A 15,765-nucleotide genomic window follows, 5' to 3' on the forward strand; every position below is an offset into this window, starting at 1 on the left:
TCGACGTTCGTTTCAATTTATGTTTTGACTTAATTTGATTGAAAATGAATCGTATCGCATGGGAAAAGTTATAGCGGACGGACTATAGGCTATATAGTTGGTCCCATTCATCGTTACATTCCGGGATGCATTCCTTTCAGACACCGACCCACTTTTAGTTGTAGAAATGACGCCACCGACAAATCTTTATTTTCCTTGGTATTATTTTGCAAGTATTTATGAGATGGCCTCTTCTTTTCAATTACTGCTTGTTTTCAAATTATCTCATTCATCATTTAGATACATCTTTGTTGGCAGATTGTTGTTGCAGATATAGCTTTAAGCGTAGCTAATAATGATCTTTGGCAAATCCGCTATAAATATTTTCTCTTGCCTGAATGATTTAAATTATTTAATATGGTTACGTTAGCCCCTGCTACAGCCCTTAAGAGGCTACAGTAGCGATCAACAGGTAGCAACAAACGCGTTCCAAGATTGCGGCTCTAATTTTGAATATTTTGTCGAGATATTTGGCACACATATTCGTAATATAATAAAGAATGGCGGTACAGAGCCCAATTTCAGAAATATGTTAGTACGTGGAAATTACTCTATAACTAAATAAAATATTGAAAAAAGGAGCCTGTACCGCCATTAAGAAGAAAAAAAAAACTTTCTTCAAATAAACTTTTTTATCCCATGCCTAGATTTTGTGTAATCTTGGAACTACAAAATTTTTAAATTTCTAATAAGAAATTGAACATATTATAACTAAATAACTAATTAGGCAACATAGAGAAATTATCACTGTCATTTTGACAAACCTGCGTCAGATTTTCTCTAATCTGTTCTGTCATCTTTATATCGATATCTGTTCAGTGCAGTAGTGTGTTAATTTAAGAATTCGTTTTTGTTGTTTCATAGGAAAATAGTATTTAATGATAGTTTATTTATTATATATTTGTGGTTGTTGTATAAGTTGTTGGCCTCTTTGAAAGAATAGATTGTTGTTAATTGTAAGTTTTAGTTATAGTAGGTAGGTGAGTATATTTTACGTAAAAATATTTCGAATTCTAATGCGAGTACTTATATAAAGTTTTAGGAGAATTTTTTATTCTAAAAATATCAATAGTTTAACAAAATGGAAAAAGTAAATCAAACGAAAAATAAAGTGAAACCTTCCAAGAAAAAGTCCATTAAAAACCGTGCCAAAATTATGCGAAAATCGAAATTTGATTCGCTTCACAACAAAAAATGATTATTTATTATTGTTTTATTATTAGATATTTCATGCAAATACCTTTCTAAATACCTATCTTAACATAAAATTTTCACCCATTTTGGTTTATTTTTATAAATATCTATTTATTAATAATAAAATCGTTTTCTATTACTTCCATTTAGAGCGACTATGATATTGTCAAAATATTAATCTTAGATAATGTCAAAGATTACCACTGTTGCCAAAGTTTATGATACTATCTCTCGAAGTTATATTTTGTTGCTACCTGTTGCTCGCTACTATTTACTCTTAACGAACCTTCTCGGAGTTCGGAGAAGATCTACGGTTCTGCTGACGTCGAGAGAATTCCACTGGGTTCTAGAAATGTTTCGAAGAAAGAGGCGAACTATATAATATAAGGGCAACTATTAGAATTTGAGGAAGCATTCTGATAAATAGTCTAATAAATTTGTATGGTCAAATAAATAAACGTTATAGATTCGCCATGTTTTAGCGTTAGTGTTAGAAGACTTTAAATAAATTCCGTGAAAAATGGCTACGAATTGGAAGATAGAGAAATAGGACTCTAAAAGAAAAAATTAAAGACAAATTTGACCAGCTTGTTAATCTGGTGAAAGGCATTCCATACAAGAAAAGTAAGACCCTAACAAGCTGGAATTGTGGTGAAATGGGATGCGTACGAAGTTCATGTAAGCACCCTAGGCACAAAACAAATCAAGAATACAATTCCAACATTGAGCATCGATTCTGAGCAACTGAGTTATACACAGGAAAGAAAGCTGATTTCCTCTTCAGAATGCCGTTCCCGACATGGAGTGTTCCCACCACGGCAAAACAGAATCCAAGAAAGCAGTAGTTCTAAGAACAACGATGATCAACGAGAAGTGGACACCTAGGATCAGAGAAGAACAAAAGAAAGATCCAGCTTTACAGAAAATTCGAAAATAGAAAGAAGAGAAAACCGTCAAATGGGAATATCATAACAAGATTATAAACAGGACTAGGGTTTGAAGAACTTATTAGAACAGTGTAAGACAGGAAAAGATTTATGGCTCTCTAACACCTAACCTCCAATGAAGAAGAAGTGGACAAAGCTTTATATTTCGCTCTCACCTTGAACATCGTTATGAGTATATCGCTGGTACCTATGATTCCTGTGATTCCTAATACATTTCCAGTGAAAATAATAACTCTTTGATAAGTGTTGACGATACAATTCTTTTTTATATGCGTGTCCGCGAAGATTATAACTCCCAAAATATTTATAACGAAAAGATTTAGTTCATAATAGATGCCGACGAAAACAATTATTTCCCTTTCTGTTTCTGCCTACGAAAACAATTATTTCTGAGAACTTTTTGGTAATTATAATTTTCGTGGACCCACAGAAGAAATGATGTTTTTTGCTGATACTCCTCAAAAAATAAATTTTTTCGTTAACACTTTATTAGGGATTATAATTCTCACAATCATATAATTGAAAATAATATTTTTCGCGGCGTTCATTGAAAGTTCTACTCTTAACGGCATTTTTCGGAGTTATACTTTTCGTAGGCGGCGGCGATATATGCAAACGATCGTGAACATTTCTAAAGATCGAACTTTTGAAAATAGGTACGGATAATCGAAAAAAGAAAAAAAGGATAGCTAGTTTACAAATGACCGTGTGCGGTTGAAAAAGTGGTTACATCGATATAAATAAACAATTTCTACGAAGCACCTGTGCATGATACAAAATTGTGTTGTTTTTAGTCAGGTCTATTACAGTAATTCCCATCGTTGGTCTCCGTTTAGTTACCAAGACGACACAGATTACCTACAAACCAACACTAATCGCAATCGATACTATTCACTGGACATTCAACATATGAACTTGTTTAATAATTAATCGGTAAAAGTGGATTTCGGCCTCAATTCCAATAAGCGTGAAAATTCTCAATAAATATAGGATATGTACCAAGGTCAGGATGGCACATTTTCGTCTTTGTTATGGTTCTGTCGGAATGGCCATAAAATATCTGTATCGAAGCATGAAGCGTTTTTATTTCTAATTATGACAAAAATTGTCTGTAATACCTACCAAACTTTCTACTTTTCATTTACGGATTAAGATACAATTGAAAAACTTTACGGATCTAATCAATTTCAGTGGCGGCCGGTCAGGGTCGGCAGTGCCGACCCACACATTTATATAGATAGATTTTTTAATATTTGTATCTGTGAAGTAAAAAAAAATCTGTCAGATAATACAGACTAAATTTTATTCATGGTTTTTAAAAGGATTTGATCAATCCGAGCGTTAAGTGATCCCTGCGCATAACAGAGTTCTCAAAAAATGAATGATCCGAGCCATTCATCTGACTTTTCGGCTAGCCGTACCTAACTCATCCGTAGCACTCCGTAGCTTGACGATTTACGCGTAAAACTCAACGAAATAACAAGTCGATGAGCAAACGAACATACATTCTCTCCGTAGGCAGGTACGGCATATTTAAATCTGCCGGTTGGTAGTGTTTCATTTGGCATCGCCAGATCGCATCGGCAGAAATTGTCAAAAATAATCACGCCGTTTTACGTCGTTTAATTGATATTGTAATTTTTTTAAGTTGTCAGGAATTATCATTTAGTGGACATGATGGATCGAAGCATTTGTTAAAAATCAAAGTAATTATAGAGAAAATAATGAAATTGTTTTAGAAATATTTACTTTCTGATTCGAAGTGTATTCGTAATACAGAATGAACTAATACATATACCTAATCAAATAGTTACATTTTGAATAACGTTATTGAATCTGAAATTTAGAAAACCTAGAAACTTCTGATTATCATGTCATTCACAATTATCAATTATTGTTGTTCGATACGCGGTACGTGGTAATATTTATGAGAGGTTTTTAGGTTTTAGAGACGTGAGTAAAAGCAATAAGGCAGAATATATTTTTGGTGTTTTAAAGAACAGATTAAAATTTTTTGATATCAAAAATAAATTGGTAGGGCAAACTGGGGCAATCTTATGACGGCGTTGCTGTGATGTGTGGTGAATTGAATGGTCTCCAGTCAAAAGTTAAAACTACATATTGCATCACAAGCTTTATTTACTCACTATTATGCGCATATAATGAATTTAGTTTTGCATGATACGTGTAAAAAAATAAAGAATATCGTCTTTTCTTGCCAGTTTAACTCACCTAAACGGATTACTGCTTTAGAACAAATTTGTTTCGAAAAAAAGCGAACAGTTTGTCAGACGCGATGAAATTTTAAATCTCGATTAGTTTTATCTAAGCAGATTATCTCTGGTAGTTTTAGTAGGTATCTGTAGCAGATTTTCGTGAACAGCTTTTGGAAGTTTTTGATTTTATTATCGAAAGCGACGATTTTGAAATTGGCGATACCTCGATCCGTGAAGCAATCGGTTTGAGAACTTTATTAAATAATTACTCTTTTAATATTCTTTTAAATATTTTTAAGACAGAGTTTGCCCAAGATATTCATTATTGTTCAAAATCAGTCAACTGACATTATTTATTCAAAAAATAGAATACGAAATATTTTCAGAAAGTGGGATAAGTTACAAAATATGTATGTATAATTCTATGTAGTAAGTACTGCAATTCATTATCACAAACTGTTCATCAATTTTCTTATCACCACTACCACCAATTTCTGTCTCAAATAAACGGGATTTATCTTGTCTCAAAAGAATCAACACGTATTGTCGAAACACCATGAAACAAGAGAGAATGTCAAGTACATCAAATAAAAAAACAAAAAACAACAAAATCTCCTATGATGATTTAAGCCTTTTACTTTGATGGTATACTTATATGAGGAGACAAAAAAACCTTGCCGACCCTGTCTCCAAGGCCACGAGCCGCCACTGATCAATTTACATAAATAGAAATGTCCAAGTAGTCTAGACTCGGATATCGATTAGTTTTCCGAAATCATTATCTGTTCTTCGTTCTCCCTCACTCTTTCTGCCTGTCCCTCCCTCGCTCTATACTTTTCAGCTTTATCTTTCTAGCAGTTTCAATATTTTTCTAGCAATATATACTTCTGTCCAGCCGTCTCTCCTTCTTTCTATCCGTCTCTCACTCACTATATCCGTCGCTCCCTCATTTTATTCCCCTCTTTCTAGCTGTCTCTCTTACTTTTTACCTGTTGGCGATCAGCATGACTATCCTAACTTTGCTTGCTGCTATTCGGAACAGTCCGGTTGTCGATGTATTAAACCACTTTCTCGGGTTTTGAAGCCAAGATATTTTTCTTCGCCCTGGTACTCTGCTTTCCAAATACCTTGCCCTGAAGAATGAGTTGCAACAAGTCAAATCTCTGTTCATTCCTCATAACATGGCTGTAAGATATTCTAGTTTGCGCTCTTTGATTGTGTTAATAATCTCGCATTCCTTGCCGTAGGACCTCAACACTAGTCACACGATCCACCCACGAAAGTCTTAAAATGTGTCTGTAACACCATAATATCTCGAATGCCTCGACTTTTCGTAAAGAAGCTTCGGAAAGTGTCCTGGCCTCTACTCCGTATAATAACGTAGAAAATACATAGCATCTAATGATAAGAGATTTTAGTAGCCAGTAGCCACTTGCTTATAACTAATTATTTACAAAGGAGCGTGTAATAATTGAAAGATGTTTTAGACAACTAAAACAACGGTTTCCGATACTTCAATATAAAGTTCAAGTTCAGGTGTCCATAGAAAATGTTCCAAAACTCTGACAAGTTTAAAAATTAAGTAGAGAGTATCTACCCTTATGTACTGTAAGCAGAAACTCATCATATTAAACTATTTTTATTCACAGGAAAAATAGTATAAACTTAGATGGGACGTGAATTGTAAATTGTAGAATTCCCTCATCTTCCTTAGTCTCAGCATCCGTATGGCTTGCAAATTGTAGAAGCCTCGGAGGTGTAACCAGAGAAGGTTCCCATTGTTTTCATTCTGGTGGAATGTAGAATAGCATTATGTTGTTTTATATGCCATTAGAGTGAAAACCTAGTCTTTTTGCTAGCAGTTGCCGCTAGGGTATCTATGCCATTTCGTTCGTTGCAATCCGGGACTGCGCGCTGGGGTTTGTTTTGGTTGGATCAGGGAGAGCAGCATATGTGCCTCCTGATGAGAGACTAATAAGTTTCGAAACCGGTAGGGGTGCTTGCAGCACTCTCTGATTGGACTAGAATATGGTTCGGCTGTGCTTTCGTTTTGCAACGAAATTGAAAATGGTTATTCATTTTTATAAACTTATACTTTATACTCATAATCATGAGCATAAAGCATTATACTCCGTTTTTATTCATACCACCAATTGTCAACATTATTTACTTCTAGTTAAATATCATTCGTTTGCCATTAGCTGAAGCTCGTAAATAATTCAAGTTATTGCTTAACTTTGAGATAGTTCCCCTTTATAACGAATGAACTTCAGATAATAGCAAATTAAACCATAAATAATTCGTTGTTGGTTGTGTTGTTAAATAGTCCTCAGCGCGTTTCAAGGTATTGGAAATCAATTTTTTGATGAATAAAAAGTGAATGTTTCCGTGATTATTATAGCAAATTTGATATCCTTTTTATTAGAAGGAAGTGACAAATTTTATTATAATTTTAATTATTTTCCGCTTGACTGTTACAGGCTTTATCAGAAACATAATTCATATTTATTATTAGTTTCTTAAATAATAAAATAATTATATTCAGCTCATGACGAATTTAAATTTGTTGTTTGTATGGGGGACGTTGGGAAACGGGTTAACAGAAGTAAAAAATGAAGCATTCCATAAAGATTGCCTCAAAGAACTGGGAGGTTTCCCAAAGGTCCAATTTAGTCCAATTTAGTGTCCATTCATAACCATTTCATATTCCCAACTCATCCCTCTAACAATACTTTACAATAATTCAATCAAGTTTCACACATCAAGTTATTCTATTCAACCCACCTTTTACTCTCATCATCTGGTTTGTTTGGTTGCCGGGTCTCTGGAGTTCCCAGTCTCTCAATAATTATTATTAAGTCTCAATTCTGATATCAAATTTAATTTTATTCCACAACCTCATTTATCTATCCACCTTTCTTTTATTCTATTTTACCTTCTAATTTAATTAAACAAACACAATTTTAATTTTTTCCCATATACTCAACAATTTTACTCAACACTTATCTTCATTGTAGTAAAGAAAATAGAGACGTTCTCACAAACAATTTATTTTACCACTGACGACTGGTTTCGCTGTTTACAATTTATACAGCATCATCAGGTCCGGTTAAAGTAAAATCAAATGCTACAAACAACAAAAAACCAGAGTTAATTAGGTGGTCTGGTTTAAGAGGAAACAGTAGCGATCACAGGTAGCGAAAACGCGTTCCAAGATTGCGGCTGTAATTTTGAATATTTTTTCGAGATATTTGGCACACGTATTCGTAATATAATAAAGAATGGCGGTACAGAGCCCAATTTGAAAAATATATTAATATGTGTAAATTACTCTGTAATTAAATACAATATTAAAAAAACGAGCCTGTACCGCCATTAAGAAGAACAAAAAAATACACTTTCTTCAAATAAACTTTTTTATCCGATGCCTAGATTTTGTGTCATTTTGGAACTACTAAAATTTTTTATTTCATTAGTAGTTCCAAAATGACACAAAATCTAGGCATTGGATAAAAAAGTTTCTTTGAAGAAAGTGTATTTTTTTGTTCTTCTTAATTGCGGTACAGGCTCGTTTTTTTAATATTGTATTTAATTACAGAGTAATTTCCACATATTAATATATTTTTCAAATTGGGCTCTGTACCGCCATTCTTTATTATGTTACGAATACATGTGCCAAATATCTCGAAAAAATATTCAAAATTACAGCCGCAATCTTGGAACGCGTTTTGGCTACCTGTTGATCGCTACTGTATCACCTTAAATAAAAATTTTAATGATACAGCCAATATCAAAGTACATAATATGTTCATGCATGTACATGAATACCCACATGTATGTGCGCATGGTGTACAATCCACATACTCACAAACATGCACGCATTCATGTGCAGTGGCAAGCAAAAGTATGTCAAGTATAAGATATATACTTACTTTCCGGTATAAGGGAAGAATGTAGTAGTATTCAATATCATACTTTTCTGTGCACTTTGCTAGAGGGATGGTTGGTGAAGGGAAAGATTTCAATGTAATATATTAACTAAACATCGGTGGGGTCTTGAGGGGTTTAGAGGGAAAAACGACATTAAACCGATAGTCTAATTTGTTAGTTATATATACTATATAGTGATGTTATTTTAATTTAATTATATATGGTGATGTTGTTTTAATTATTAATGTAGCTTTTAATTATATATGATAGTTAGATGTTGTGCTGGGTGTGCGATTTTTAGAACAGATTGGTCGTTTATGTAATAGATGTGATCTGTTTGTGAATATTTATTTGCTATGTTTAAAAAGTGAAGTTGAAGAAGAAATTGAACAATAGTAATTTGTTAAAACTTATTAAGTTTAACTATTAAACTATCATATATAATTAAAAGCTACATTATTAATTAAAACAACATCACCATATATAATTAAATTAAAATAACATCACTATATATAACTAACAAATTAAGACTATCGGTTTAATGTCGTATTTCCCTCTAAACCCCTCAAGACCCCACCGATGTTTAGTTAATATATTACATTGAAATCTTTCCCTTCACCAACCATCCCTCTAGCAAAGTGCACAGAAAATTATGATATTGAATACTACTACATTCTTCCCTTATACCGGAAAGTAAGTATATATCTTATACTTGACATACTTTTGCTTGCCACTGCACATGAATGCGTGCATGTTTGTGAGTATGTGGATTGTACACCATGCGCACATACATGTGGGTATTCATGTACATGCATGAACATATGTACTTTGATATTGGCTGTATCATTAAAATTTTTATTTAAACCAGACCACCTAACTAACTCTGGTTTTTTGTTGTTTGTAGCATTTGATTTTACTTTAACCGGACCTGACGATGCTGTATAAATTGTAAACAGCGAAACCGGTCGTCAGTGGTAAAATAAATTGTTTGTGAGAACGTCTCTCTTTTCTTTACTACAATAGTATGGACTCACACATGCAACCCATTCATTACTTATCTTCATCCTATCTCACTTCAGACATAGGTTAGATACTTCTATCTAATTGTATTAATTTTTCCTTGTCCTAGATGTTATTTAACATAAAAGGACAGAATAAATAAATTTTGACTAAGCTTTTAAAACAACCAGTCTTTGAAATTTGTGTTGATGAATCCATCTATATCCTATAAACTCATAAACAAGTTTTGCATTCACAACATTTCTCAGCATTTGATATCACAACCCCTATTAAGTTGTCTCATCTTTATTTCAGCCAGCTTTATCAGCCATCATTTGTGTTGGGTCACAAATATTAATTATCTATTTCCAATACAAACTACAAAACATACCTTCTGTATTTTGGTTTGCCTATCTTTGCTTCATCAATTCAAGTACACCTCATTGAAGATTGCGGGTTTTCAAATTCGCCTCCTTTTTTACATCTTAGATAATTTATTTTCACTAACTCTTGTATTTTTATAATTCCAACACACTGATGTTAGCTGTTATCATTGCTTGTACCATAAACAACTTTAAATTTATTGGCTGCGTAACCAACATTTCATAAAACTTCAAGTTTCATTGACACTTGTTGCCCTGACATCAGACAGATTCGCTTTTGAAGTCTCATCTCTTAGTTGCCTGTCACCTCTTGTAACATAATGACCTAATGTTACCTATTGACCCACTTACCTCGTGTGGGAGTCATATGTTGCCCTAGAGCCGTAGCCATAGGAATTTTATCCATCCTTTGGATTTTGCCGTGTTGGCATCTATAAAAGACTTTTAGTCTATTTTTGAAAGGCTTTAACCTTGGTCATCATTTTAACTTTAACATTTTGCCTTAATTAATATGGTTATACTTATTTTAGGTAACACTGATGATGCTCTTGTTACAGAGCGAAAACGTTTTGTTTCTATGTTTGTAGCCCTATAGGGGCTTTTTAAACTAATATACCTTTTACCAAGTCAAAATTTTTTTATTATATTTTACTTGTAATTATTGGTATTCAGCCAGCTACAGGAAATTTTTCCTTGTGGATTTTCCCAAAGGAATTATGATTTGGGAGTGCATGCATATCATCAGCGGGTCTAGGAAGACATGAGGAGGTGGCAGGCATAATAAATGCAGCAAAGTATCAAGAAATTTTTTGGAACATTCGGATGTTTCTAAAATTCATATGTATAAAATTATCTAGGAAAACTTACATAATTAAAATGGTCATTTTAACACTATCTCTTTATGTAAAGACTCTTACCAAGTTCTAAAGTAATCCTCTATTATGAAGTCTCCATATTGACTATGACTTGTACCACATATCCTTGTGGTATTTTGGCTTCTTCAACATGAAGTTTGTCACCTAACAATTTACCCCCGTAAAACCACCTTTGCCGTGAAGATTCTATTCCTTCTTGACTCTGCAACAAAAAAAATATATAAAACACATGGAATTAGTGTAAGATTAAATTTTTTGGAGTATGACATTAATCCCCCAATAATAGTTCGCCCATCTACTAAGGCGGTCCTTCAAAAGGCACAAAAATTTTGGATAAGTGGCGATTTATTTCAGAACGTAGTCTTCTTTTAGTTTGATACACTTTACCCAGCGATTCAGTGATGATCCACCTTCTTTAACTCGTCTGAAAAATACCTTTTCTCGAGGTCTGCCAAGTAGTGGCGGTGATGTACTCGTTATTGGACTTAAATTTCTGAACAGCGAGTGACTGTTTTAAGTTGACTACAAGAGGTAAAAAAAGTCATACAGGCCCAAATCTGGAGAATACGTTGGATGAAACAGCAGTTTGTAGGCCAATTCGACCAATTTGTCCATGGTGATGGCGGAGGTGTGAGCCGGAGCGTTGTTATGGTGGAAGAGAACTTTTTCTTCCATAATTGTGGCTATTTTTTCTGAAATTTGGTGTCGAATCGGGCCAATAATGCGGCATAATAAAGCCCTGTGATCGTTTTGCACTTTTTTAGGAATTGGATATAGCTCAGGCATTCACAGGCATACTCAAGGATAAATTGGAATCACAGATAAAGAACAGAGAAGAACAGCAAGGATTTAGAAAAGACAGGTCGACAACGGACGCAATATTTGTTATGAAACAAGTGAAAGAGAAGTCGATAGAATATAACAAACCTGCATATATTTGCTTCGTAGACCTAACGAAAGCATTTGACAGAGTCAGACTTAGCGATATAATAAAGAAAATTAAGCAAAAAAGGATACCGGCAAACATTGTTGAAGTCATAAAACAAATGAACAATAACAACACGACAAAAATTAAAACAAACGACACCCACTACGGCCAACATACCGACACCAGGAGGAATTAGGCAGGGAGACAGCCTCAGTCCATTTCTATTCAATATGCTAATGGATGAAATAATAGAAGATGTGGAATCGCTACAACTAGGATACAGACTCAGCCACAGTAGAATCAGTATAGTGTGCTATGCGGATGATGCATCTCTGATTGCAGAGGACGAAGATGACCTACAAAGACAACTTTATCGATTCTATCAAGCATGTCGACGACTCAACATGAACATATCCACGCAGAAAACAAAATGCATTACCATTGCGAAAGACCCAATTAGATGCAAGCTCGTGGTAGAGGGGAAACCCATAGAACAGCTAAACCAGTTCAAATATCTAGGTGTAGAGTTATCAAGTTATCATGACCCAGCCAGAGACCTAAGAGGACAAATTAACAAGGCCGCTGTCTTGTCCGGATGTTTGAGAGATGTGGTGTGGAATAACCCATATATGAGAATGGACAACAAAGTTAGAATTTATAAAACTTGCATCAGACCTGTTATGACCTATGGCATTGAATCAAGAGAAGACACCAATAAAACCAAAAGCATGCTACGAACGCTGTAGTCCACGTGCGACTAAACATATCATTTTCATTTTCTCAAATAATGGTTACAGGAGAGGCATGCCTGGGCCAGCCTCTCATGGGTTCTATATCTAGCTTACGGTTTCGTAAAAAGGACTAAAAGATCGAGCATCAACAAAATTCAACCTCTGAGAAAAATTTCGAACGCTGATTCAAATATCCTGCCTGAAGCATGCCTCAGTAGTGTAAAATACGATATATATATATATATATATATATATATATATATATATATATATATATATATATATATATATATATATATATGTTACACTTGAAGTTTCCGCGGGAGCTATATGTGCTTTCTGTTGTTTTCCGGGTTTGACTCCGCGTTGAATAATTTTGGTTTAAAACCAAAATTATTCAACGCGGAGTCAAACCCGGAAAACAACAGAAAAAAGCATATATATATATATATATATATATATATATATATATATATATATATATATATATATATAAGCGTATAGGGTCGAACTGCACCGATCTGTTTAATGGATAAAAATTATTGGATATGTAATTTAGTATGTTAAAAATTATAAAAAGCAAAACAGCAAGAGGTGTCCGATCTAATTTTCTTCTGACTATAATAATTAATAATAATTATTTAATTATTAAAAAATTACTTTTTCTATAAATTAAAAAACATTTCGGACCAGGCAGATATTATTTTAGATTTTTTGGATCATTCTAAACAAAAAACGTCGTCTTTTGTAATTTTTCTCTTAAGTTGATCTTTTTCGAGTTAATAATTTAAAACCGTTCGATCTTATATCGGATCCTCTACTATAGCGTTTTTTCACGATAGAGAGAGACTTTTTCGCGATAATGATTTAAAACTTTGTATGCCAGTTTTTAAATTATTACTTATACATTTGTGTTGTTAAAAATTATATCAGAAATACAACTGCATAGACATGATTGAGTAATATGGTAAAAATATCAATTGAAAAATCATTTATAAAATCACAGGATGAGAACGCTTTTATAGACGAGGTAATAGATCATTTTTCAGAACAGAAGTCTCGCAAAGTTTCTTTAATTAATAAAAAAAAAAGAATTTAGAACTCAGTTTTCTATTTACCATTTATATTTTATGAAGTTTTTTACTAAAATAACTTCAAAATAGGAAGTGGTTCGAATATATGAATTTTACGAAATAAAAGGCAGATATCGAGCAGTGAGTTTTATTTAATCTTGCTCAAGTATCCTTTCGCCCCTAGAGCATCTTCAGGGGCATTTCGTCAAAAAAAGGAAGGTATCCTCGAATGTCATTAATTGTCTGAAGTTGTGGCAACTTAAATTAACGTATCTAACAAATACTTAACACAACACTGTAACGTACAAACATATACATTTATCTGTTTGTACCTCCATCTTCAAAATGTATAAGTACCAAAATTACCTGCACTCAAATTTATCTGTTCGTCCTTCGTGTAGTGTACGTTAAATATTTGTTAGATATATGTTAATTTAAGTTGCCACCACTTCAGACAATTAATGACATTCGAGGATACCTTCCTTTTTTGACGAAATGTCCCTGTAGATGCCCTAGGAGCGAAAGTATACTTGGACAAGATTGAATAAAACTCAGTGCTCGATATCTACCTTTTATTTCGTAAAAAATAACTCCATTTTATTTATTTTCATTTTATTATTATAATTTCATAATAATTAATTTTCTTTTACGCTTTTTATATAAAAAACAAAATTTAACCCTTAGTTTATTTAACATAAAAATCAATCTTATAATATAACAGTAATTTGTTTCTTGATTGTTTGTATTGCCCTACATTCAATAGGATTTACAATATAAGATTGGTTCTAAAATTAAATGATCACGTGTTTGTAGGTATATTGTTTGCGTACAATAATTTCATTTTGGCAACTGATTAAACAAAATCAGTTGTTGTCCGTTGTTCTCATGTAGTTTCTAATATAAATTTTGCTTAATATGGCTGTACAACGCTGATGAGACCCGGGAAGGACGAAATATCTGATGCATACTGCTTTGCTACGTGGTATTAGTAATTATTATTAGCTAAAAAACTGCTACTATGAGTACGAACCTATCACAGACTTGATCAGAAAATAATTTTGTCTCTTTAAATACCAGCCTGCCACGTAAAATGGTATCCGAGCTTTCGTTGCTATTTTTGCCAATACAATATTTATTTAATATAATTTGCAAGGGTTAAAATAAATACAGCAATGTTCTGTAGACGGCCTCACGTTATGACGTCACAAAATTGACCTTTCGCTCATTAAAGAGAAGCTAACCACAATAATAATATTCCTCAAGTGTAGTGTGCCTCACCATCTTGTACTATCACGAGCCGCCCCTGCATCGGGCATAGAGGCTAAGTACTTATCGCACCACCCACGTATAGGACGAACTAAAGACATTACACGGAGATTATATCCTTTCTTTTAAAGCTAAGTAACCCATGAAGTCCTTTTTTTCGCTTTCTTCTGTTTGCTGGTTTTGATTCCCAACCCTGAAGGTTGGACTGTCATCTTGTGTGTCGGAAAGTCATCATATTCTGATTTGAACTTATTACAGTATTAGTACTTCTCCTTCTTTAAGGAGCCGTGCATTTTTGCGTAGGTGTCCACCGTAAATTGTCTTATCACTTCCTGTCTTCTACTGCCGACTCCACTAATGCAGGTTGGCTATAACCATTGCAAATTGGTCTCTATCTTCTGCTTTTATTAAAAGCGTCTGTAACCCGGTCCAATTGCGAATGTTTTTCAGCCAGGATATTTGTCGTCTACCAGGACCCTTAGCTGCAACAGCTCGTACTTATCATTTCTAAGTATATGCCCCAAATATGCTGTCTTTCGCCTTTTAATGGTGGCCATTCTGTCTCTTCCCATTCTGTGCAACACCATTTCATTTGTAATATGATCGGTCCATGATATTTTCAAAAGTCTCCTAAAAAGCCACATCTCTAAAACTGCAAGCTTTCTCATTACCTAAGTCAATATTAACAATCTAGACTTCAATACAAATTGACTCTTTGGTTACTCAGAAATTTCCTCATCATCAAAAAGGCTACTCTTGATTGATCTATAATTGATCGAATTTCTGATTTCGGATTTAGATCTTCCGTAATCCAGACTCCTAAGTATTTCATTTTGTCCATGTCTGCTGGCGAATATTACGCACCCTGACATCATAACGAATAGAAAAGAAATAAAAGATGTTGAAGAACTTAACCAAATTTTCGATAGAAAGCGACCACAGATTAATCCGAGCAAGGATACAAATAAATGTCAATTTGAAAAGAACAAAGATTATCTTCAAAACACGAAAGAAGAAATGGATTCCCCAAAAAACAACGACCTCTATGAAGATATACTAACCAGACGTATACAAGACTTAGAAAACGAAATAGAACACATCGAACTAGCAAATAATCTCATAACGAAGGCACTAAAAGAAACCGAAAGGGAGTGCTGCCCGACGGTCGAGACCCATAAAGAAAA

General features: G+C 33.7%; 1 protein-coding gene across 2 annotated transcripts in view; it reads right to left on the reverse strand.

Annotated features, from left to right (window-relative positions):
- Nucleotides 1-15,765, reverse strand: part of LOC114330600 (ubiquitin domain-containing protein 1) — a 115,612-nt gene that overhangs the window by 31,027 nt on the left and 68,820 nt on the right. For both annotated transcript variants that reach the window (XM_050656304.1, XM_050656303.1), the window contains exon 3: nucleotides 10,626-10,785. In XM_050656304.1, coding sequence (XP_050512261.1) covers nucleotides 10,648-10,785 — 138 coding nt within the window. In that variant the 3' untranslated portion in view covers nucleotides 10,626-10,647. The remainder of the gene's footprint in view (nucleotides 1-10,625; nucleotides 10,786-15,765) is intronic.

Source organism: Diabrotica virgifera, chromosome 7, assembly GCF_917563875.1.
Source record: "Diabrotica virgifera virgifera chromosome 7, PGI_DIABVI_V3a".
NCBI lineage: Eukaryota > Metazoa > Arthropoda > Insecta > Coleoptera > Chrysomelidae > Diabrotica > Diabrotica virgifera.